This window comes from Oncorhynchus mykiss, chromosome 12, assembly GCF_013265735.2.
Source record: "Oncorhynchus mykiss isolate Arlee chromosome 12, USDA_OmykA_1.1, whole genome shotgun sequence".
Classification (NCBI taxonomy): Eukaryota; Metazoa; Chordata; class Actinopteri; order Salmoniformes; family Salmonidae; genus Oncorhynchus; species Oncorhynchus mykiss.
Window position 1 is genome coordinate 70034337 of NC_048576.1, and position 25095 is coordinate 70059431.

The 25095-nt window shown below is 42.8% G+C and overlaps 3 protein-coding genes across 8 annotated transcripts in view; 1 reads left to right on the plus strand and 2 right to left on the minus strand.

Annotated features, from left to right (window-relative positions):
* Positions 1 to 83: 83 nt before the first annotated feature.
* Positions 84 to 11833, minus strand: LOC110538184 (dnaJ homolog subfamily C member 7). Of its 3 annotated transcripts, XM_036938240.1 has the most exons (15): positions 11600 to 11833; positions 11000 to 11083; positions 6270 to 6358; positions 5997 to 6121; positions 5660 to 5773; positions 5384 to 5458; positions 5149 to 5267; positions 4882 to 5035; positions 4450 to 4614; positions 3061 to 3152; positions 2855 to 2928; positions 2459 to 2605; positions 2166 to 2318; positions 1729 to 1809; positions 84 to 1620 (listed from the first exon to the last, which is right to left on the minus strand). In XM_036938240.1, exons 2-15 carry the CDS (start codon positions 11071 to 11073, stop codon positions 1583 to 1585), a joined length of 1500 nt encoding a protein of 499 aa, XP_036794135.1. In that variant the 5' UTR covers positions 11074 to 11083; positions 11600 to 11833; the 3' UTR covers positions 84 to 1582. The 3 variants fall into 3 exon arrangements, with proteins under 3 accessions (XP_036794135.1, XP_036794136.1, XP_036794134.1); XM_036938241.1 differs by lacking the exon at positions 11600 to 11833 and having other exon boundaries at positions 1729 to 1806; positions 11000 to 11111; XM_036938239.1 differs by lacking the exon at positions 11600 to 11833 and having other exon boundaries at positions 11000 to 11111.
* Positions 10249 to 13909, plus strand: LOC110538185 (NF-kappa-B inhibitor-interacting Ras-like protein 2). 2 transcript variants are annotated; one of them, XM_036938243.1, is made up of 4 exons: positions 10249 to 10397; positions 12303 to 12421; positions 12529 to 12770; positions 13135 to 13909. In XM_036938243.1, exons 2-4 carry the CDS (start codon positions 12328 to 12330, stop codon positions 13375 to 13377), a joined length of 579 nt encoding a protein of 192 aa, XP_036794138.1. In that variant the 5' UTR covers positions 10249 to 10397; positions 12303 to 12327; the 3' UTR covers positions 13378 to 13909. The 2 variants fall into 2 exon arrangements, with proteins under 2 accessions (XP_036794138.1, XP_021480501.1); XM_021624826.2 differs by lacking the exon at positions 10249 to 10397 and adding an exon at positions 11932 to 12016.
* A 7979-nt stretch (positions 13910 to 21888) lies between these two features.
* znf385c (zinc finger protein 385C) overlaps positions 21889 to 25095 on the minus strand; it is a 203632-nt gene continuing 200425 nt past the window's right edge. For all 3 annotated transcript variants that reach the window (XM_036938246.1, XM_036938244.1, XM_036938247.1), the window contains one exon: positions 21889 to 24699. In XM_036938246.1, the coding sequence (XP_036794141.1) occupies positions 24472 to 24699 (228 nt within the window). In that variant the 3' untranslated portion in view covers positions 21889 to 24471. The remainder of the gene's footprint in view (positions 24700 to 25095) is intronic.

Here is a 25095-nt window from a genome sequence, read left to right on the forward strand (position 1 = left end):
GAGTTTGGGGTACACCTCGAAAATAAAGCCAAAGGAAATCAAATAAAAACGCAATACAAACATTGACAAAAGGGACATTTGAAGGGTGAAGGGGGGAACAAGAGGCCTACTTTATTTACATGGCTGTTTGATAAAGACTCCATAGTCAAGACTGTTGAGGGCTTCATGAGAGCAAGTCCAGGATGGGGATGCCTTCCTCTTAAAAGTGCACCAAGAGATCTTAAAAATAAGATCAAAACCTCTACCATCCATAATGGCATAGCAATTGTATGATGAGCTCTTTATATTAGCGGCATAATTTACACAGGGCATTGGAACTCAGGCCTGAATAGTTTAATACTTCTAGGGTCATAGCCCAGAGACAACCTATACATTATACCAGGGTATACTTTTAAACAGCATGGGGAAAATAAGATGTTAACTCATTTGACAGTTTGCCTAGGCACGTTCTAGATAACCCCAATCAGACCGTATGCATTATGTGTGCTGGGAGTGAGATGATACTTACTGTACTAGTTGACTGAGTGGTTGCTCAAGTTCAGCATACTAGGGTACACAGCCAGTTAAATATAGATGTCCACACAGTATCTTATAAAATGGCAAGCACAACCAAATTCATTTCCTGAGTTTGTGCCAAAAGGATGTTGTTCATTGGTGCCCCTTTTCAGTCTTTTCCATTATAGAGGAGCATCCTCATCTCCTGGTAGTGGCTCAGACAGCCAATTTACAATAAATATACATAAAAAAAAATAAGAAAACAGTCAAACTATCAACACAAATAAACACTTTACATTCCAGTAAAATGTACAATGTAGCAACCGGTGAATGGCAACATCAAACATAAAACCTGTGGCGAGGAAGCTTATCACAAGATGGCAACAGGCCTGGCATAGTACACCAGCACAGCCATCTTCTGACTGTACTTAAGCAGTAGTTTATGGATTTAACTCTATTTACCCCAGGCTGTTATGGAAAATAATTAACTGTTCATATAACATGAAATGGAGACAACTTTCATTAAGCAATCATCCACAGCTGCTAAGTCATCTTTTGGTTGTTGGGTATAAAGTAGGCTGCCCACACAACATGCAAGTTGTTCAGTTTCCCATGGAATTTTGCACCATTAAATACTGGGCAATATATGCATGCTTTGAATACGGCTTGGACAGTAGGTCAAATGTAGGAGGTTTGTAGGTCCCCAGGTTCTTCTCAGATTGCCCCATCTTGAAGTCACATCTTGGCCTGAGCCTTCAGAAGGCCAGATACCTGCACAGTCCCGTTTAATAGTTCCATTATGAGTCATACTTGTTTGGGCCAACATTCTTTTTATACAAATTTGAATTTCAATGTTTTTATTGTTTGACAAAATTAAACCAAATATCAAAATAGTATTAGTCTTCAATGGATCCTTGCATCATTCGTTTGTTGCATGATGTGATTTGACAGCATTATTCATTCAGGTAATGACAGAGTCCAACTGAGGAACAGCCAGACAAATTAAAAATGAGGGTGGAGTTGGGGGGTGAATCCATTTGAATAGAGTCCATGATTGAGCTACTGTATAAGTACTAGGATCCTCCAATTAACCAAACTGGAAGAAAAAATTTCCTGGTCCGGATGCTACAACACAAAACAAAAGTGTATATTATTCAACAGAATCTGAAATAGGCTGAATTTATTATTTGTTAAAAAAGTACTGTTGTTTCCTACAGCAGTTTGTATACATACATTGATTAGCTTCAAAACTATAGCCCTGGCCACCTCCACCACCAAAGAATGCCTTGAAAATGTTGTTGGCGTCAAAATCTGCTGGGGACAGAAACACATTATGAGGATCAACATCACAGCTGAGGGAATCAGCCAGTACAATCTCAGCACAAATTCATAAAACTAACCCTGTAAAGTTAACGTGGTAAACACCCATTTACAGCTCTGAAATACACATGGCTGAACCCAGTTGATTTTTAAATCAAGTAATAGTAATTTAGTCCCTGTTAAAGCTGAAATGGGGGGGGGGGGGGGGGGGGGGCACCACATTTCACCCCAGCACCTCTGTTATTGTTGACGAAACAGCGCAGAGGAGCAGCCAGCGTTGTAGTGAATTATATATTTTTTGCATTCCAGCAGTTTCAGCCCCTTCCCCCCGGCTGATCTCCAGCCCTCACCTCCCATGTTGCCCGTGTCATCCTCCAGATCGTGACCACTGTCGTAGCGGGATTTCTTCTTGGGGTCAGACAACACGGTGAACGCCTCGCCCACCTCCTTAAACTTCTTCTCCTCTTCCTTCTGAATCTCAGCACTGGCCGAGCTGTGACGGTCTGAGAGAGAGACAGACAAACCAGGGCCGTCAGTCAGGGGAATTTCCCCTTTGCATAGAAATACATCTCCTGACACTTATTTTGTTATATTAGTAAAATAGACTGGATAGTTGAACTGAGAAATGGGCTCTCTTAGCTACCTGGATGGTGCATGAGGGCCCGTTTACGGTAAGCCTTCTTGATCTCGTCCTCTGTGGCGTTCTTGTCCACTCCTAGCACCTTGTAGTAATCTTTTCGCTTGCTCTTCTTCAGCTCCAACTGTGCATTCTTCAGGAGGTGCTTGTGTTCTAAGGAAAGGAGTTAAGAATGAGACGACAAAGATAGTATTAATAACCAAGAGCAGTTAGAGCACCGTAACAGCAGGAGGAGCTATACAGTAATTCCACCCCTTAGAGAACGACACCTGAGACACTGCGTCATAACAGGGTGTGGGGGGGAAAACAGGAGTGTGAAGCAACAGGACCCAGACAGAGAGGTAGCGTGGCGGCTGGGATGGAGAGAGGGGTGGTTGAGTCACACCAATGAGACAGACATACCTTTTGTTTTCTCTGTCTGGTAGACCTTCTCATAATCCCTCACAGCCTCATCGTACTCCTCCTTGTCCATGTAACTGAACACAGAGATATATAGAAACAAGCTTGAGGGATCATAACCATATCCAATGAATATCCATATTCTTGCTTGCTCTCTAATAATAAGAACTACGGACATATTGCTAGGAAACTAAGGTAGATTGACGTACCACTGTGCTCTCCGTAAATAGGCCTTGATGTAGGTCTCATCCAGCTTAACTGCCTTTGTGCAGTCTTCAATGGCCTGGTCTATTTTTTTCAGCTTTGGGAAGAAAAAAATAAAAGAGAAAAAAAGGAAATAAGAGAGTAAGAGGACTGGGGAATGTGCAAAAAAGCACGAGCCAAAAAAAAAGATGCTGGCCTAGTTCTAGATAGAGAAAATGAAGCAAAGTGCAGAGCACTGCTAAAAATACACACAGTAAGAGAGGCCTCACTGTATGAGAGGTGTGTGCGAGTTTGTGGCATACATTGTTAGTATGTGCGCACGTGTGAGCGAGAGAGTGAGTATGCGGGTGCCCATGCAGAAGGCCACCTTCACAGCCAGTACTGTAGCGCTACATTGGTCCATATGAGTGACTTCCTGGAGGATTTACAATCTAACAAGCTACACATGCTGCCAGGACACATTTTGAGCAGAGTTATACAGGTATAAGGCCTTTTAAAAATCTGTTTTGCAAAGAATTCGTGTGGAATCACAGAATCCAGACATTAATACAGAATTCAACAACACTCAAATGTATTTTACTTATTGGGAAATCAACTAAATATATTGAACTTATTAGGAAATGCATTAATTTGTCCAAGACATGCATCAGTGATTCAGTGAACTTTCTGAAGAGGCAACGGCTCAGGAATGCCTGTGTGCGTGCGGGTCTACCACTTTGTGTAGTCGTTAGTGATGATGCTAATATCACAACAACCATCTTCTGGTATATGGAAAGGCTTTCCCAAAAACATACATTTAAAATATTAAACACACAAAGTAGCCTACGTCTGCCTACCTGGCAGAATAATATCATGGATTATCAATCCAGCGGCCATTTGTTTTACAAACTCTGCAATCACATGAGCGCTACAGAAACATTGTGACCAAAAAGGTCTCTAGCTTTGCACAGTTGAATTAAAGGGTAAGTATACCCAAATGTGGTTTAAGCATGGTTGTGGACAATAATAAATACATTTGGATGTTATATCAAGTGTGATTTAGAGAGCGAAAACCTGAAGGAAAAAACCAAACCCTGGAAAAACAAAACTGAATTTGGGAAAACACTAAACGGAATCAGGCAACAACAAAAAATGCAAACATTTTATAGGGACCTAAATGTATCAAATATCAGCTGCCTGGCTGAAAAGGCAAAACAACCACGGTGTAATATAAAACAGCAATAGCTCCTTTGCAAGCGAACAGAGAGCCTTTCAATGAAGACTAAAATATTAATAATAGGCCGAAGTGAACTGGGGACCAAAATGGCAGAAACACCATGGCTGCATAAGACAAGACAACATGGTATGGCAGATGAGAGGGGTTCTCCTCCTGGTGATGTGTGTTTGAGCCTCACCTTAGATCCCACAGTGCCCCTGTTACAGAAGAGCTTAGCATTGGTTTTGATGTTGTTGGGGTCTATAGTCAGGGCCTCAGAGTACAGCTCGTAGGCCGCATCATAGTTCCCATCCTTGAAGGCCTGGTTCCCATCTTCTTTCTTGGCTTTGAGTGCTTTGGCATTCTGGGTGGAAAAGAGAGAGCACTTAGCAACCTCTGCAAACTTAATGTGTCAGCAAGCCAGTAGTGGAGACTAGAGGTCGACCGATTATGATTTTTCAACGCCGATACCGATTATTGGACCAAGAATTGGTTAAAGTGCTCTGTGGCTTCCTTCTTACAAAAAGGTAAGGATGGAGGCAATTAGTCCACATTAGCATAATTATTAGGCAGGTTAGTTGAGCCTAATTGCAGGGCTAGAGTCCTGGTGGCAGGAGGATGGAGGACTCACTCTGCAGGCCAGGCGAGCCTTCTCATGGTCAGGGGCCATGCGCAAGGCCTGGACAAAGAACTGGACAGCCTTGTCAATACAGTCCTCATAGTACAGACAGAGACCACGGACGTACAGGGCATCGCCATTAGTAGCGTCCATCCGCAGGATATCACTGAGAGAGGAAGACAAAGAAACAAGTCTTACATGACAACACACATTTCCAATGGTGTGCATCAGCAAGGGAAATTGCCTTTATTTAATGGTTTTCAACAATGTCTTGTTTACCTGGCTACCGACTGGGCCTCTGGGTAACGCCCAAGCATGGCCAGACACTCTGCTTTCAGCACCTTGAACCGATGGCAGGCTGAGGCCGACTCCAAGGCACGGTCCATGCAGAACACAACCTGCATAGTCCAGAGAGAGAAACACGGTCCTATCAAATCTAGCACCAATCTGCCCATTCCCCCAAATAAGGATAACAATCTGCTTGATAAAAGACAACATGCAGCCAAGAGCCTACCATCCTGAAGTCATGCTTTTCAAATCCTATTTCAGCCATCTTTTCATACTCCAGGACGGAATCTGCATTCTTTACCTGAAAATAGATCCAAACTTGAAATCAAACTTATGCTTTTATATAAAGGAAGCCACTACACGGCATGATGTTTTCCTCAATCTAAGCAAAACTCATGGAATATCTGTCACAGTTAAAGGATTTCAACTACTGTAGAGCAATTAGCTCTTTACAATGCAATGCTGTTAGGACCTAGTCTGCCAGACAAACTGTCTGACCCACCTCCTGCTGTGCCTGGCTGTTGTCAGGCTCCAGTTCTAGAACCCTGTGGAAACAGCGGCTGGCTGCCATAGCGTTGCCCAGGGACAAGTGGCACTTCCCCTCCCGTAGATGACCCTGTGGGAAAGTTGACTCACAGTTAACAGGCAGGAACACTGACACAGGCAGGGAGGAGACCCACCCACAAACCATGACTCAGATCTTTCCATTACCTTACCGTTGTACTCATCCAACTGCCAAACATATTATGAGATGAGACAAACCGGAAAGTCTGACTAACTTGTCTGCCTAGGAGCTAGCTGGGTATTCAAGGCCTGCTACGCCTGGTGGCGGACCCTACCTTCATGAAAGTGTCGTCGAGCCGCACTGCCTGCTGGGAGTCCTCCAGCGCCTCTCTGTGCCGGCTCAGCATCATCAGCGTGGCCGCCCGGTTTCCATAGTAACTGGCATTCTTAGGACACATGTCTGTCGAGAACACATTGGAAAAATAAATAAAATCACTCACTGTCATTAACAAGAATAGATGATCCTCTCCCCCACAGAAAACAAGGATGTTACCCCTCTCTATAAAGAGGATATTCTTTGCAGTTGATATCACTGATGGAATTCTTACCTATGGCCTTGGTGTAGTAGTTGAATGCTTCAGAGTAATCCTTCTTGATGTAATAGGCATTACCCTGCTCCTTGAAGCTCTCCGCTTCCCTGGATGACAGAGAAATAAGACAGAAAGAGCTTGACAATGAGGCCATTTGTTGACATTACCCAAGAGAGAGTTCTAAGAAAACTGCATAATGACAGGATGTAGGGACGGGCATGACTAATCGGGTACTCAAACTGACATCAAAACTCCATCTTTAACCAGAGATCACTTTTTTTCCCAAATACTGTAAAACTATTTGATCAATTTCATCTTGAAGACAACATTCATTTGCTTTGACGCTAGTGTTCGATTTGTGGGGGACACACACACACACAAAGGAAAAATAATCACAGTTCTGCTCCCTAAATTCCCTCCCCCCCCGTGTCTCACTCAATTGCATTCGGACCTCTCCCTCTACACATGCGTTTTGGAATAATTGCATAACTTTCCACTTAGGCTACTTTGGTGGTTGTCACAAGTTACCACAGCCAAAATTGTCTATATTGTAAAAATTCATAAATAAAATGAGCTATTTGGTCTTAATTTAAGGTTAGGCATACCGTGAACAGAGTGGCCTTTTCCCATTTATCTCACTTTGTTATTTGAAAATGAAATGAACTCCAAAATATTGCTATTTTTAAAACAATCCTTAGAGAGTTGTTGCAATTTCTGTTTAATCCACCAGAAAAGAGAACAAATATGGTTAAACTGAAATATACTAATAGATAATTTTAAAAAAAAAATCAAAACCTGTTTTTTTTTATTTTTATGTATAATTTCTTGTTAATTCTATCATAAATAGGAGTGGTGTTGTCACACATGCAGCTAGCAAACATAATAGAATGTCTGCTAAACCCAAAACTACAACCAACTAATTGCAGCCTTACCGCAAAAACAGAAGAGCGAAGTAGAAGGGGGAAAAGTAAGGTACTTGTCTTTTGGCCCAAGACTGCAAGAGGGAAAGATTTGATGTACCGATTCCATGGCAAAAACTGATACACAAAACAGCATTGGATTCAAAACTTAGAATTGTTTTATTAAAATTATAAAAGTGTATTGCAACCAATACACACACATACATATAGGGGTTACAACCATCCTAGCTGTGCAGATTTTGCTTCAAAGAGAGTCATTAGATCATTTGTTTTGGTACTGTCCACATGTAGATTGTTTTTGGTCACAGGAATGGCTGAAGAATTGCAACATTTACCCAGAGCTAACTCTACAAATAGCACTACTGGGTGATTTAAAAAAAGTCAGTCAACCGATCAATAATACTTTGAGCAAACTTTTACATTTAAATTATATTCTGTAGAAAGGAATAGAAAGGTTCAGAACTTCTGGGAAACATTACAGCTGAAAAATATATGGCAAATAGAAGAAAAAGGGGATGGTCTTCAGAGATAGATGGGAATGGTTGAGGGTAGCTGAAGGATGTGATTAAAAACAAACAAAAGATAATACTAAAATAGAATGTGTCCGTAAAATGTACACTGCTCAAAAAAATAAAGGGAACACTTAAACAACACAATGTAACTCCAAGTCAATCACACTTCTGTGAAATCAAACTGTCCACTTAGGAAGCAACACTGATTGACAATACATTTCACATGCTGTTGTGCAAATGGAATAGACAACAGGTGGAAATTATAGGCAATTAGCAAGACACCCCCAATAAAGGAGTGGTTCTGCAGGTGGTGACCACAGACCGACCACTTCTCAGTTCCTATGCTTCCTGGCTGATGTTTTGGTCACTTGAATTCTGGCAGTGCTTTTACTCGAGTGGTAGCATGAGACGGAGTCTACAACCCACACAAGTGGCTCAGGTAGTGCAGCTCATCCAGGATGGCACATCAATGCGAGCTGTGGCAAGAAGGTTTGCTGTGTCTGTCAGCGTAGTGTCCAGAGCATGGAGGCGCTACCAGGAGACAGGCCAGTACATCAGGAGATGTGGAGGCCAACAACCCAGCAGCAGGACCGCTACCTCCGCCTTTGTGCAAGGAGGAGCAGGAGGAGCACTGCCAGAGCCCTGCAAAATGACCTCCAGCAGGCCACAAATGTGCATGTGTCTGCTCAAACGGTCAGAAACAGACTCCATGAGGGTGGTATGAGGGCCCGACGTCCACAGGTGGGGGTTGTGCTTACAGCCCAACACCGTGCAGGACGTTTGGCATTTGCCAGGGAACACCAAGATTGGCAAATTCGCCACTGGCGCCCTGTGCTGTTCACAGATGAAGGCAGGTTCACACTGTGACAGACGTGACAGAGTCTGGAGACGCCGTCGCGAACGTTCTGCTGCCTGCAACATCCTCCAGCATGACCGGTTTGGCGGTGGGTCAGTCATGGTGTGAGGTGGCATTTCTTCGGGGGGGGGGGGGGGCGCACAGCCCACCATGTGCTCGCCAGAGGTAGCCTGACTGCCATTAGGTACCGAGATGAGATCCTCAGACCCCTTGTGAGACCATATGCTGGTGCGGTTGGCCCTGGGTTCCTCCTAATGCAAGACCATGCTAGACCTCATGTGACTGGAGTGTGTCAGCAGTTCCTGCAAGAGGAAGGCATTGATGCTATGGACTGGCCCACCCGTTCCCCAGACCTGAATCCAATTGAACACATCTGGGACATCATGTCTCGCTCCATCCACCAATGCCACGTTGCACCACAGACTGTCCAGGAGTTGGCGGATGCTTTAGTCCAGGTCTGGGAGGAGATCCCTCAGGAGACCATCCGCCATCTCATCAGGAGCATGCCCAGGCGTTGTAGGGAGGTCATACAGGCACGGAGGCCACACACACTACCGAGCCTCATTTTGACTTGTTTTAAGGACATTACATCAAAGTTGGATCAGCCTGTAGTGTGGTTTTCCACTTTAATTAATAGCGTCTTGTCTTCTAAATTAATAGCGTCTTGTCTTCTAAATTAAACACAACAGGGCTATGACATTGCACAGCCATAGGCTTCTACATGCAAGTGCCACACAGCTGAGGTTACTACCTTTTTGAAGATTGGGTTCCATGATATAATATAACCAGTTGGTATTACAGATTCAATAAATAAATCATAAATGCCACTTTTATTGACTGAATAATAAATGATCAGATTTAGCAGTTAGGATTAGTGTACTCCAAAAAATATAATGTAAGTACTCGGTTAAAAAAAGGTCAAATTCCCATCCCTAACAGGTCATACTGTATCATCCACAGAGACCAAGTAAATGTGAAAAAGGACCTTGAGGAAAACCTCTAGGTGCATTTGTGAGTAATCAACGACTTCATCCCAGCCTGTGTCGCAGACTGCAAGGAGGTAGGATATTACATGATACTGCATATTATACATAACTGCTGACAAGCAAAACACAGACAAGAGACAATACTAGGATGAAAGGTCTTCTTTAAATGATAATTCACTCTGGTTGTAGACCAGGGCTAATCTAGGTCTATGATAGACCAGTAGTGTTCAGGAAGCAATCTGATATTCTACTGTTTCCAAACATGTATGCTGGAAGAGTTAACCTTGGTGTGCAGGTGGGAGAGGGGGTAAGGAGCTGCGAAAATTATCTAAACATAGAAAGAGCCATACCAGCAGGCAGTGAGGGGTCTCAGCCAATGGAAATAGAGGTAGTGGCCACAGCTCACAAACAGAGCAGCTATCTGAGCTCAGTGGGAAATACAGAGGCAGATCACCAGGGAGCACATGGCAAGACAAGCCAGGAAGAGGGCAACTGCCATTTTCTTGGAATCTTTATTTATTTAACTAAGAACAAAAAAGTTAAGAACAAATTCTTATTTACAAGAGTGGCAGAACTGAAAATAAAGGCAATTTTCCAAGACAATGCCTTGCCCTTGTTAATGTTCTTGAGGAAACAGGACGGTTACCCCTATATCACCTGATCATAACACATTGGTTGGTTGTTGAACTTGTGGCCCCCACTGTTGCCAAGAGGAAAGTTGAGAGAATTACTAGTGGTAGGAATATATTAGCTAGGCCCAGCGTCATTAATGTATGGATCTGGCTAGGCCTAGCTGACAACCTCGGATACATTCACAGTAAAAAAAAATGGCTCACCCTTCAGGCATACCAAGAAGACCATGTCAGTCAATAGTATGTTACCTCATGCAACGCCTAACTTATCTCTTGTCTCGTTCAGGTCATCAAGACCTGAGAATGTTCTGGAAGAACGTCACTCAGCGAGGACAATCAGTGGGCAGAGTGGGGCAAGATTTTGGGGACTTTTCTGGGTCGTGCGTGGGTACATAACAATACTAACAGTTATGTTAGCTAGCTAAGTAAATAATTAGCTTAACACATTTGGTTAAAAAAATATATGGAACAAAAACAATCATAGGCTTTGCGACCGTCATAGCTAACGGCTACTTAGCTAACGTTAGTTAGCCAACTAGCTAGTACAATAGCAAGCTAACGTTAGCTAGCCATAACAACACACGACGGTGCAAACTTTGTCACAAACTGTGACTAACTTTCTTTGTTAGGTAACATTAACACAACAGATAGTCAACTTTATTTGTTGGTATGGATTTTTCAAAAAGAGAAATGGCTAACCGGTTAGCAAGGCCTAATTCCCGTGTGACACAAAGCAAAAGCAAACCAACACTAGCCAGACCAAGATTATAATAACATGACAATGGCACGAGAACACTCAAATCTAAAGTGTAACATTTGTTGTACATTTTCCCGCAACGTACCTCTCCAATTCCTCGTCGCTGAGTATTTCCATTTCAGGATCCATAGTCACATCGCAGTCATCAATCGTCGCCATTTTGCTGGGACTGAGAAGGGGAGGGGGGTGATTGACAACTAGACAAGACGATCACTGAAAGTTAGTCCTGTATTTTTAACTGAAACCTGGCAGTCCCAAAACCTTTTAGGTCCACCAGCATCTACTAAGCTAACATATTTAATTGTTTAAGATGGTCATACCAAGGATCATTTAGATATTTGATTTGGAATTTTAGGACCAATTTATGTATCAAAAATAACATATTGTATTTGGCCTTACTGCTATTAGCCCATAGAAACACATTGGATAACAGATTTATACATGGAAAAACATAGGCCAAAATGAAGTTTTGAATCGTCTACCCTTAATAATATACAAGAAAGATCAGGCAACTTTTTATTCAATTTTTTTTACACACATATTTAACCCTTATTTTTAGACACTAAACTACTTCCATATATACTGCCATTAATTTTTTTAACTGGTACCGGGCTACCTTCAGGCGAGTGTTGTGAGGCTTACGTCCTAAATCAAAACAACCGACATGAGTTCGTGAGAGACTCACCTTCATCATATCAGTGTGTAGGCCAAACACTTCGGAAGCTACAGACAGAAAGTGGCAGATAGGCCGTAAAGTCTCACTTTAAAATGTTTTTTCCCCCAATAGTTTTTGTCCCACCAGGAGTTGGCATTGGCAAGAAAGCAGAAACAGGCCCCCAGCCAGGGTAAAACAATGCATGATCGGACAGGCTATTTTGTCAGTAAAAATAGAGTAACATTGAACTAGCTCGCTCTATTAAAATAGAAAATGTTAATGTATTCCATCCTCTGCAGCTGTGGCTCAAACAAGTCTTACGACCATCGGACGCTAGAGGTCTCAGTTACTAAAAGTAGTGATGAAGACGTTACGTATTGTAAACAGGAAGTATTTTTGGATAGTGGTGTCTGGAATTTACGGGAGCGCTGTATTTACATTTTAAAGGTAAAAATATTGTAAGCAAATTAAATGTTGAATTGAGTTATCTGTACGAACATAACAATAGACAATATCACTTAAATATAATAGTTAGCTAACTAAATGCATGCTACACGTTAGCATGTAGCTAGCAAGCTAGCTACGGGTCCTAATAATATCATGTTCTGCTACGTGAGGGAAAACGTCCTACCTCTATGACTTGTAAGAAAAAAAGTGTGTGTGTGTGTGTGTGTGTGTGTGTGTTTTGCTAGCTGCAGATACATCTGTCATCTGACTTGTTATTCAATTACAGAGTTGCCAAGAGACTGATCATCATCATGGGCAAGAGTTGTAAAGTGGTGGTGTGTGGTCTGGCTGCCGTTGGCAAGACTGCTGTCCTGGAGCAACTGCTGTATGCCAATCATATTGCGGGTAAGCAATTAATTCGTAAGACCTAGCTAGATCAAGGACAATGTTGATGTTTTGACTACACAGATCATCTGTCCCATTTGATATCCAAAAGTGCTCTCCCCCCCTAGGCTCAGAGCCCATGGAGACCCTGGAGGATATCTATATTGGCTCCATAGAAACAGACCGTGGCACTCGAGAGCAAGTGCGCTTCTACGACACCCGGGGTCTTCGTGATGGTCTGGAGTTCCCTCGCCACTACTTCTTCTTTGCGGACGGTTTTGTTCTGGTCTACAGCATCGACAGTAAGGAGTCCTTCAAACGCATGGAGGCCCTCAAGAAAGACATTGACCGCTACCGTGATAAGAAAGAGGTAAGGACTTTCAAGGACTTTCAAGGACTTTCATCGATTTCAATGGTAATTGTAAAGCACAGTGTCATGTAGGCAAGTTAAATAACAGCGCAGACTTCAGGACAAAACAGACCCTGCTGATGAACGGCCGTCCTATCGCCTCTGACTGCAGACCGTCAGCCACCTTTATTGTTTGTTAATTTCCTGATGGTCCTACGTGTTGAATCACCACCGCACATCAACAGCCAGCAGGTTATGTACTACGCGTGGCGACATTCGTTATGGTGTGTCTTGTCCTAAAGTTCTTATCTACACACCACACTCCACTTGCTGATATACAGGTGATGTGAGGTTGTGCTAAATGGATGAGATGATCTGTCCACAGGTGAACATAGTGGTGCTGGGCAACAAGCTAGACATGCAGGAGCAGAGGAGAGTGGACTCTGAAGTGGCCCAGTACTGGGCCAAGACAGAAAAGGTGCGTCTGTGGGAGGTGTCTGTGGCTGACCGGAGGACCCTCATCGAGCCTTTTGTCCACCTGGCCAGCAAGATGACCCAGCCCCAGAGCAAATCATCCTTCCCCCTCAGCCGCAATAAGAACAAGGGGAGTGGCTCTGTCGATAGCTGAGGGATTAGGGGGGATGGAAGAGAGAGTGAGGATTGATGAAGAATGTGAAAAAGTAGTAGGGGAAACGCAATAGACTGATTGTTAGCCTATCACAAATACAGACAATTTTATGTCTGCACAAATGTACACCGACTGAAACAAATGGTTTCATGGAGATTTTGACAGATATTTAAACTCATATTTGACCATTTAGACTGATCTTTGACGACAAGTAAATGTTGACATCAAAAGTAACGAATGGATAATCAAGAGGGTTGTTTGTATCATGGAGGATACATAAGGGATTATATTACTGTTAGTTAATCAGGAGATTTGTTACACTACTGGCATGCCATCTACTCAGATGAAATATGGAAACTATTTTAGCATGGATGATCTGAATTTTATTTTAAGTTAGAGTACATGAAACAAATCCATATTTATTTATTTTTGAATCACTTTTTTCCCCCAATTTCGTAGTATCCAATTATTAGTAGTTACTATCTTGTCTCATCGCTACAACTCCCGTACGGGCTCGGGAGAGACGAAGGTCGAAAGTCATGCGTCCTCCGAAACCCAACCAAGCCGCACTGCTTCTTAACACAGCGCGCATCCAACCCGGAAGCCAGTCGCACAAATGTGTCAGAGAAAACACTGTGCACCTGGCGACCTTGGTTAGCGCGCACTGCGCCCGGCCCGCCACAGGAGTCGCTGGTGCGCGATGAGACAATGATATACCTACCGGCCAAACCCTCCCTAACCCGGACGACGCTAGGCCAATTGTGCGTCGCCCCACGGACCTCCGAATCGCGTCCGGCTGCGACAGAGCCTGGGCAGGAACCCAGAGTCTCTGGTGGCACAGCTAGCTCTGCGATGCAGTGCCTTAGACTACTGCGCCACCTGGGAGGCCGCAAATCCATATTTTGAAGAATTAAAAAAACATTCCTCTATTCTTTTAGTGATGTCAGAAATGTTACTGCCTTTTGAGATCGCTTTGAGTTTTAGAATGACATTATTGTCTAAAGATTTGAATTGTGGCTGACAGACTAGTCTCTTGGTGAACAGGGTGTTTGAAGAGCTTCATGCCTGCTGGACAGGCCCTGAAGAGCTCTTGACCACAGCCTAAACTCGCTGAATTATCTGTACATTATCAGAAACTCCTTACTGTCCTTGAAAACCATGGGGTATTCTTGATCTTTGCTACTGAGCTATGTTGGTCAGACGAAATGCAAATGTATTTCATTTTCAGATTATTTAACAGACTGAAGCTATTTAATGCCATGTCAGGGTCCATAGTTACAGTGCCTTGCGAAAGTATTCGGCCCCCTTGAACTTTGCGACCTTTTGCCACATTTCAGGCTTCAAACATAAAGACATAAAACTGTATTTTTTTTTGTGAAGAATCAACAACAAGTGGGACACAATCATGAAGTGGAACGACATTTATTGGATATTTCAAACCTTTTTAACAAATCAAAAACTGAAAAATTGGGCGTGCAAAATTATTCAGCCTCCTTAACTTAATACTTTGTAGCGCCACCTTTTGCTGCGATTACAGCTGTAAGTCGCTTGGGGTATGTCTCTATCAGTTTTGCACATCGAGAGACTGACATTTTTTCCCATTCCTCCTTGCAAAACAGCTCGAGCTCAGTGAGGTTGGATGGAGAGCATTTGTGAACAGCAGTTTTCAGTTCTTTCCACAGATTCTCGATTGGATTCAGGTCTGGACTTTGACTTGGCCATTCTAACACCTGGATATGTTTATTTTTGAACCATTCCATTGTAGATTTTGCTTTATGTTTTGGATCATTGTCTTGTTGGAAGACAAATCTCCGTCCCAGTCTCAGGTCTTTTGCAGACTCCATCAGGTTTTCTTCCAGAATGGTGTTGTATTTGGCTCCATCCATCTTCCCATCAATTTTAACCATCTTCCCTGTCCCTGCTGAAGAAAAGCAGGCCCAAACCATGATGCTGCCACCACCATGTTTGACAGTGGGGATGATGTGTTCAGGGTGATGAGCTGTGTTGCTTTTACGCCAAACATAACGTTTTGCATTGTTGCCAAAAAGTTCAATTTTGGTTTCATCTGACCAGAGCACCTTCTTCCACATGTTTGGTGTGTCTCCCAGGTGGCTTGTGGCAAACTTTAAACGACACTTTTTATGGATATCTTTAAGAAATGGCTTTCTTCTTGCCACTCTTCCATAAAGGCCAGATTTGTGCAATATACGACTGATTGTTGTCCTATGGACAGAGTCTCCCACCTCAGCTGAAGATCTCTGCAGTTCATCCAGAGTGATCATGGGCCTCTTGGCTGCATCTCTGATCAGTCTTCTCCTTGTATGAGCTGAAAGTTTAGAGGGACGGCCAGGTCTTGGTAGATTTTCAGTGGTCTGATACTCCTTCCATTTCAATATTATCGCTTGCACAGTGCTCCTTGGGATGTTTAAAGCTTGGGAAATTTTTTTGTATCCAAATCCGGCTTTAAACTTCTTCACAACAGTATCTCGGACCTGCCTGGTGTGTTCCTTGTTCTTCATGATGCTCTCTGCGCTTTTGACGGACCTCTGAGACTATCACAGTGCAGGTGCATTTATACGGAGCCTTGATTACACACAGGTGGATTGTATTTATCATCATTAGTCATTTAGGTCAACATTGGATCATTCAGAGATCCTCACTGAACTTCTGGAGAGAGTTTGCTGCACTGAAAGTAAAGGGGCTGAATAATTTTGCACGTCCAATTTTTCAGTTTTTGATTTGTTAAAAAAGTTTGAAATATCCAATAAATGTCGTTCCGCTTCATGATTGTGTCCCACTTGTTGTTGATTCTTCACAAAAAAATACAGTTTTATATCTTTATGTTTGAAGCCTGAAATGTGGCAAAAGGTCGCAAAGTTCAAGGGGGCCGAATACTTTCGCAAGGCACTGTATTGTGCAACATTCCATGTGTGTGTCACTGAACAAGAAAGATGCCTTGGCCTAGTTTGGAGTAGTTTTTTGCTTTGTGACTATTCACAGATCTTTATATTTATGTTATGTTTTGACATTGTTCATCTCTGTCTTTATGTCTGTATTATTGAAGTGCATATTATTTTCATGATACATATTGGGGCATTTATACTCTGATGCAATATACAGCACAGTATTTATCTTTTAAAATGTTCTGGAGACTGGATAATTGTTTGCATGTCGTGTAAACAAATAAAAAGATTCGCTCGGCGTCTAAGTTGACGCTGTTGTGTATCTTTGATTTGCATGATTTATGAAGAAATTAAACATAATACAAACATTTTAATGTCTTAATTAAAATATTCCTACATTGCTGATTGCGGTGCCATCGCCACAGATCATTCCCATGAGCTAGGATAAAGATCTACAGAGATCTCTAAACTTTGCTCAAATCCATCCAAACTCTGCCTCCATGTCAGAAACGTGGAGAAGGAGAGAGAGGAGTCAGAGTAGTGTCACAGAATAGCTCATGCATTTTCAAAGGGCAACATTTTAAAGCAGCTTCGATGACCAACGATTCAACTTATTTTCTCTCACTGCTGTGTAGCAGCTCCCTGGGGGGCTGGCGGGTAGCCTAGTGGTTAGAGAGGTGAGCCAGCAACTGAAGGGTTGCCATTTCAAATCCTGGGACTGACGGGAAAATCAGGTAGGAAATGAGCTGGCTACCAGAGGGTTTCTGGTATCAAATCCTAGATTCCTTCAGTTGTGCCTGTAAGCAAAGCCCCAGTTGTGCCTGTAAACAGCTCCCTGGTTGCTGAGTGTGGCAGCCCCTCACACCTCTCCAACAAACCTGTATGTGTGTCTTTTGGAGGGGTTGGGTTAAAAGTGGAAGTCAAATATCGGTTGGACCTTGTGTGCAATTAGCCTTTTGTTCTTTAGTGGTAATTGCTGTGAGTACATCTGTACAAATCCATTATAAAGGCTTCGTCTCTGCCTTTGATGTAAGATACTTCAGACAAGATTCTTTGTAGTCTATATTTAACCTGACATTGACAACAGTCAGGTTAGGTATGATTCCTTTCCCCAGTAATGAATGGCATTGGTTCTGTGGAATAGACTGCTGAAACATCTATTTTATACCGTTGGAACTATACATCTAAATATTTCAAGCACAAAAGAAAACCTATTTTAAGTGGCCATTTTATGTTGAAACAGTGTTGTAGTAGAGATAGGTCCCCGTGGTGATGAGAATTCTGCCCTACATACACTGAGACAAGGTCAGACATGTTTATGTAGAGCAAATGAAGCTGCCAACAGTTCCACATGGACCAGCTGACTGGAAAGGTTAATGTAAGCTAATGAGAAAACCTCAAGTGGAACGTTTTGGAATTGATACTATACTCACCTTCAGAGCACAAGCAGAATGTTGTGTCTCAGTTCAAACAGGTTGTTTTTAATGACGAGCCAGTGTGCTGATGATGTTCTTTACTAAGAAATTGTGCATTTACTGAGTCACATGTATGGATCATTATAAACTATCATAGTGTTACAACCCACATTTATTGTCTTCTTACACAGTACATAAGGTACAATAACTTTAACACAAAACAGCCTCAGGACCCTATATAACCCGCCACACTCTCATACATTTTCTTATCTACGTTTAACAGAGGGCAATGAACCATAAAACATCTCACTCTCTATATTGATCTTCTGTTAAAATGTGACATTTACCACACGGCTTGAAATACACACTGTGAATACTGCGGTGGGAGCGAGGGGAGCAGTAGACTTGTGACCTGTCCCCGTTGTGATTTATGAACGCACCTCTTCAACTAGACTACCGCCAAAACCATTTCCCCAAGGATGACACTAAGACAAAAAAATACCAAGGCAATGTCCTTTTATCTCTACTCCAATAATGTTTTACTGTCATAGCAAAAAACACCAGATTCATCTTCAGTGCTGCAGCTGAGCATCTAGCTAGGCTCCCCCAGGGACATGCAGGACCAATGGGATTTCTCCCTCTTTATTTTTACAGTGGAGATTATTTATCTCAACCCTGGCAGTTGCTATAGTGACCTTCTAATCGCAGCATTTCCCTCCCAGCACTATGTCTTCAAGAGGAAGTGTGTGATTTAAGGGGTTGGATAGAGAAAGGCCAGCACACAGGTTGAACAATGGACTCGTGATTTGGCATGATGATGTGCCCCATGTGGCCATTCTAACTGTTTGACCCCCAGCCTCTGGACCAATACAACCCAAAGTCAAGGTCAGTATGTCCAAACAGGTTCCCTGTTATAAGGCCAGATCTTTTTGATTATGAAGTCCCTCCAGAAAGCTATGGCTACCGTAGCCTGCTGCAAAGATAAAACTGTCACAGAAGAGATTATTTCTTCCTCTTTACAAGAGAGGTATGAATTTATGGCCATGATTTGGTGGCAAGAGAAAGGTCAAATGTTTCTTATGACATAATGATTTTGATGCTCTGCGACAGATCAGCATTAACCGGGCCCCAAAGCAGTTGGTGCAGCTCATTCCACCTGAATACACAGAGGGCGAGTTTACATAATCTGCTGTAGGACAATACCTAATGAATGTAAACACACATGTCACTTTGAACAATGTTTTAAATATGATTTGATCATGCTGCAAAGCACTGTGCTGTGCTGTGCGTGTGGTGGATCTAACAGCTTTGACATTAGAAAGCGGGACATGTCAACAAGTCGTCTGGTTCCAGTCAATCGCTGGACTTAAAGGTCAATAAAATACAAAGTGAGGCAGAGGAAGTGAAAGATCTAATCGATGTATTTCCCTATCCACCTTCTCCCTCTGTCTATTTCTCTCTCTCCCATTTATTTCTCTGTCATTCATATCCAACCTGGCATTATCTACACAGATGGAACAAAAACAACATTTTAAGCAAAGACATCTTACTCTCTATTCCACCTTACAATTCCTATTGCACATCATAAAGATCACTGTAGTCAAATGTACTGTGAACATAGTGACAAAGGTGTTACAATAAATACTGGCCATGTCCCCTCATAGAATATCTTCTACATCGTAGTACATGTTTTGTAATGTACCACTGGTTTTAAATGCAACACAAGGGCTGCATTTACACAGGCAGCCCAATTCTGTTTCTTTTTTCTCCCACTAATTGGCCTTTTGGTCATTCACATCAGATTTTTACATCAGAGCTTTTTCAGAGCTGGTCTGATTGGTCAAAATACCAATTAGTGAAAAAGAATATCAGATTTGGGCTGCCTGTCTAAACCCCGCCAAGCAGCCACAGATATTGGGTCAGCAGGTAGCCTAATGGTTAGAGTGCTGGACTTGTAACCGAAAGGTTGCAAAATTGAATCCCCGAGCTGACAAGGTAAAAAATATGTTGTTCTACCCCTGAACAAGGCAGTTAACCCACTGTTCCTAGTCTGCCATTGAAAATAAGAATTTGTTATTAACTGACTTTCCTAGTTAAATAAAAGGTAAAAAAATAAATATTGACATGTACTGTATAACTTGACATACACACTGAACTGACTCCGTGTCCCTGTGGGGTTGATACAGAGAGGGAGGACCCAGGGACTGACAGACTGGCCACCACAGCAAAATAAATGGGTGTCACTCCAAAGTATTCAGGTAGAGATCAATATATCATTGTAGGGGTTTGGGGAGAGGTCTGGCAAGTTTCTTCTGTCCCCACTGGCTTCAGACATGGGTATGATCACTTGACCTTCCCTTGTTTTGGCAATGGGAGAGGTGTGTTTGTGCTTACCTAACGTTTACACATGGGGAGAGCTGGCATAAGGACCTACAGTGGTAGTGAGAACAACATTGCTGTCCAACTACATTAAGAGAACGGGCTCCCCTTCCAATAAAGGACATGGATGGGAAGCCAACAAATTAATAGCTGTTTGAACTAAATTCACATCATTATGGTATGCTTGTTACAGTTCATTACAGTCCAGAAGAGTCTCCAGACAGATGTGGCTTTGGTGATTGGCACTATTATGGCAGGAGACTGACTCTGGCTTCAGTTCAGACAACAAGAGCACATGACACAGGACCTGCTCTGTACACAAAGGACAGAGAAAAGCTGTGAAGAACAGCGCTGAGCAGAGCTGTGGTGGTGGTCCAGAATCCAGTACCATTCCATGATATTGTTCAGAACCTAATCTCTCTCCATTATCTGGAGCCGCTCCAGAGTATGATGTTCTGCCCACTGAAACCACCTGGGTGTGAATACTGTGCAGATAATCCAGAATATCATCCAGACTGTTGTTCCTCAGCATGCCACTCCTTTCTGTGACAATAGCCCTGTTTATACCTGCTGTTAACATGCGACCTTCATCCTGATCTTGACCTGATCTTGCCTGTTTACATGTATAAGACCTGATCACAATCAGATCACAATGCATCTTTTAATTGTCTACACTTCTCTAAAATGTGGGCACAATCAGAATGTGAACAAGATCAGGACAAAGGAAGCAGGTTGGAACCAGGTATAAACAGGGCTAATGAGGCAGGACTCAGATGGGGACCGACACCTTTCTCCATTCGCTTATCTTTTATCTTTGCAGTGTTGAATGCCTGCTGTGAAGACTAACTTCTAAAATAGGGGGAAATGAGAGCTGTGCTTTGACATCAGTGATATGCAGATCCTATACCAGGAAACTCAGTTCTGAGAAACTCCAGCTCCTCCCACCTCACAGGCTGTAGCCTCAGTCAACATGGCTGCCTTGTAGTTTCATAGCCTGCCATTACATACAGCACATGTTCTTTTACTGGAATAAATGGATCACTGGTAGACTGATAGATAATTGACATTTCACCACACTGCAATTGAAGAGAATGTGATCATAGTTCTTTGTTTTATCCATGGTGTCTCTTTCTATAATAAATGGGACACATCCCTTATTATACCCAGGACTGAGCTCTGTATCTGGGCTGGTCTACTATCCGTGGTTCCCTTGGCTGTGCACAGGGATGGAGGAGTGAAAAAGAGAGACACGGACACACCACAATGTCCTCCTATATGATCGTCATATTCCATGTCTGAACATCTTACATCCAAACTTCTCCAATCCTGTTCTGCATGGCTATTATTTCACTTCATCCACAAGAACAGTGCTAGACCCATTTCTACGGTGATGAAGTTTGAGAGGCTCTGATTGTGTGGATGATTGTATGGTATTAATGTAGCTGAAACTGTAAGCCCAGAGAAGGACAGAAACTGACCAGTGGTTGACACTCTTGGGATATACTGGATAATTACATCTGAAAGGCATTTTTCCCCCCCACATCTATTGTGTTGTGGCGCTAATAATTAAATTCCATAATTCAGTTCAACTTTGAACAAGGGAAAAAAATCACTCAACCATTCTTCGATTCAACATTTGTCTCTTTTGTAGGTTAAAAAACAAGTACAGTAAAACCATGTAAATAAAACAAACAAGAAAAAACAAGCAAAGTATTTCTCCTTTCCATGTACAGCGTGTGTCTGCTGTAGCCTACAACAACAGTCTAACCTCAGCTAAGATAGTGTTTCATCAAGATAAAGATAACAATAGCAACTTTGATAAAATGTCTATATTTACTCTATATTTTCTACATAGATCATTTGCCTTCTCTAGATGTATTTATTTAATAAAAATGTCCTTAAAATGTCTGAATACCATAGAGTTCCCATGTAATGATAGATAGATAGACAGACAGAGAGAACACTGGAGATCAATAGGCTGGCTGGTTCACTGAGTAACTTACTGTGACTGGAGAGAATCACATTGGTATGGCAAAGAGACCTGATGGCTTGGTTTAATATTCCCATAGACAAAGGCCTCAGAAACATGTACAGAATCAAAGAGATTTAAAAAGATGGAGGAGAAACAGTGCTGGGTTTGATCTAGAAGGGCAATAACAAGGTCTTCACTGCAGGTGGCGCTGCTGCGTCACACACATGGAAATACTATTGCACTGACTGAACTGAAGGGAACAACATAGCTGCATAGGATTTCCCCCATTTTGCTGTTGCTAAAGCAGACTGGTTGGGTGTAAGTGTTGGGATTGGTAATACACCAGCAAAGAGAGTTGGTATTGGGATAAATCAGGAGACCCAAGTATTGGGGCCGGTCTGGTGGGGCTATTGAGTGTTTGTTTAAAGGTGGGTCTACTTGTTTAGGAGAGAGGGGTATGGGAATATGATTATGTGTTCTACTGCACTTGCGACATCAATAACACTGGCTGTTCTGTGTAATCCATATAATCGCCGTGTCCTGCTCCTCTGTAAGGTGAAAGCCCAGCAATGTCAACACAGAGAGAGGGCTGAAGCATCATGAGAATGAGATTGACCATCAAGGAAAAACGCATCACAACAACCCATCAGTTCAAATTACTCTTGGAATTGGCCTTTCAAATACAGTACGGTAGGCTGTAGAGCATCTCTGTAGAGGTACAGATACATTGTTCAGAATCAGATAAAGCCATCTCCCCACATCCTATATTCTCCTACTGTATAACCGTTCGAAACACAGACACATTGATTGAACGTATTGCTTTAAAAATGTAACTAGATCTGAGATTTAGATTCAGACCTGTCTCATGGATAACAACAACAATAAAATTGAATCGTTATAAGTTGATTGTTTGTGTGATTGAAAAAGGCTAAATCAAACTCTCGTGAGTTTATGAAAAATCACACCAGGAACAAGAACAAAAAACTAGAACATATTTTCATTGCTTTCATAAGTAAATCTGTTTAAGGTGCTTTTAATGTGGTTGCCATGGCACTGTGCTTTGTTTCTTTCCCTCCATTCTTGATGATCCAATCGGTGATCTGGGAAATGTGTTCTCACCCCCCCCCCCATACATCTCTGCACAGTGGAAACCTTTAATCGAAGATTGTAAACCCATCAAGTAATTTCTACCCCTTAGTGTTTTTTTTGAGCAAGGGGAAATTGTCATTCACTGCTATCCATCAGCTCCTGCTGAGATAGCTCAAGAGAAAATTAAGGACTATGGCTCAGGGAGTACAATTGGGGGATCAAGCACTATAAAATCACTGGGATACAGGGAACCATGGCAGATTATAATATAAGACAGCTAGGCTTTTAAAAATGATTTTGTGCTGCCTGTTCCGCAACGAGAGAAATAGAGACAGTCAGAACCAATGCACCAGCACTGCTACGGAGCAAAGATATTTAATGAGGCAGATCTGCAACTTGAGACAAAATCAAGTTGACAAGCTGACCTTTTCAGGACCTTAATGAGTGCTTAATTCTGGGGATGCAGGGTAAAAAATGAATTATGAAAGGCCATGTTGGGCTGTGACTCAGAGAGAGAGAACGAGAAAAATAAAGAGAGAGAGAGAGAGAGAGACAGAGAGAGGGAGAGAAAGAAAGAGAAAAAGAAAGAGAGAGGGAGAGAAAGGGCTTAATCATCTATTCTACACATCAATTGAGAGCTCTGGGTTCCAATGACAAGAGCCCAGTAACGGTTTGGGAGATAGGGGCTTGGTGGAAGGGTGTTGGTGTTAAAATATGAGTTCATATAGTTCAGACAGATCCCACTCATAGACTTGGGTCCGTAGGACTGCAGATCTGCAGCGCCACATATGGCTGAAGAAAGTCACAAGCTCAGAGAGCATTGGGCTCACCTGCTAGCATCCCCAATATCGACCCATAACAACAAAAAGCAAGCCAACCAATTATAGAAACAATGTTCTGAGGAGTAGCATGACGTAAAGGGACCTTATTTGTGGCAACCACACTAAACAGATACATCTATTTTTGTTCTCTAATAAATTACACAATAATATTAAGAATCCAAACCAAATCGACCCATGAAATGGCTGTGTAAGAGAGAGGCCTCCTGGCTGCACCAGTCTGTCCATGGAGGTGTGTCCTGTTCCTCAGGCCACCAACCACAGAAGAAGGAGACAGATAGGGTGTGGTGGAGAGGAGGCAGGGCCTTGGCATTGGGGGTGTGTCCTCCATGACATGAGCAGTTGTTAGCCTCGTTCTCTCTGTTCTCTCCATCCTGGTTTCTGTGGTCTGCATAGTTTGTGCGTGGCGTGGCCCTCGTCATGTGGGTCACAGTAATGGAGGCAGGGCAAGGGGGTTGGTAGAGGGGGACAGAGGGACGGGGGGCTGTACTGTGTCATTAATAAGGGGAGAAGATGATGGAGGGGTGCGTGGCCCTCAGGGGCCCCGGGGCGGGCCGGAACAGGGTGGGGCTCAGGAAGGGCGTCTGAAAGAAGGTGGTGCCCGCCGGGTGGCGCAGAGCCAGAGGATTGGTTGCCATGGTGCACAAGGTGGGCTGGGTGAGGGGGCTGGGCAGGAAGCCAGTGGTCAGGCTCCTGGTCAGTTGCTTCTGGAAGGCCAGTTTGGTCTGAAGGAGAATAGGAGAGAGCAGAGGAGAACAGAGACAGAGAGTGCATGTCATTTCTTGAAGCGCACACATTTACTCAAAGTAGAGCACACATTTGCTCAGCAAACACGAATTCCCAGGGAACATTGCTCTTTTAGCACACATCGTTACCTTGGCTAAACATGCTCGTACATTTCTCCATACTAATATCCGTTCCCTCACCACAACTAGGGGACTTATGAACACTCTCACACAGTCAAGACAAAAGAACAAAAGACTGAACCACAGACACACAGACATGCTTAAACTCCAAACCCTTTACAAAGTTTACATTAGAGCAATCTTTTCTGGTGCTGTTCAATTCCCTGCACCTAGCCAGTTCCAGTGGTTAAGCCAGCTGTAGCCCTGACAGCCCAC

What these genes read in the sequence shown, in the direction of transcription:
- LOC110538184 (XM_036938240.1), bottom strand. Translation starts at nt 11,073, where the DNA reads ATGGCGACGATTGATGACTGCGATGTGACTATGGATCCTGAAATGGAA. An exon ending in AAAAGCATGACTTCAGGATG is followed by an intron (nt 5,268 to 5,383) that starts GTAGGCTCTTGG and finishes TGGACTATGCAG; the next exon opens with GTTGTGTTCTGCATGGACCG. An exon ending in GGGGCACTGTGGGATCTAAG is followed by an intron (nt 3,153 to 4,449) that starts GTGAGGCTCAAA and finishes TTCTTCCCAAAG; the next exon opens with CTGAAAAAAATAGACCAGGC.
- LOC110538185 (XM_036938243.1), top strand. Translation starts at nt 12,328, where the DNA reads ATGGGCAAGAGTTGTAAAGTGGTGGTGTGTGGTCTGGCTGCCGTTGGC. An exon ending in GTATGCCAATCATATTGCGG is followed by an intron (nt 12,422 to 12,528) that starts GTAAGCAATTAA and finishes CTCCCCCCCTAG; the next exon opens with GCTCAGAGCCCATGGAGACC. An exon ending in GCTACCGTGATAAGAAAGAG is followed by an intron (nt 12,771 to 13,134) that starts GTAAGGACTTTC and finishes ATCTGTCCACAG; the next exon opens with GTGAACATAGTGGTGCTGGG.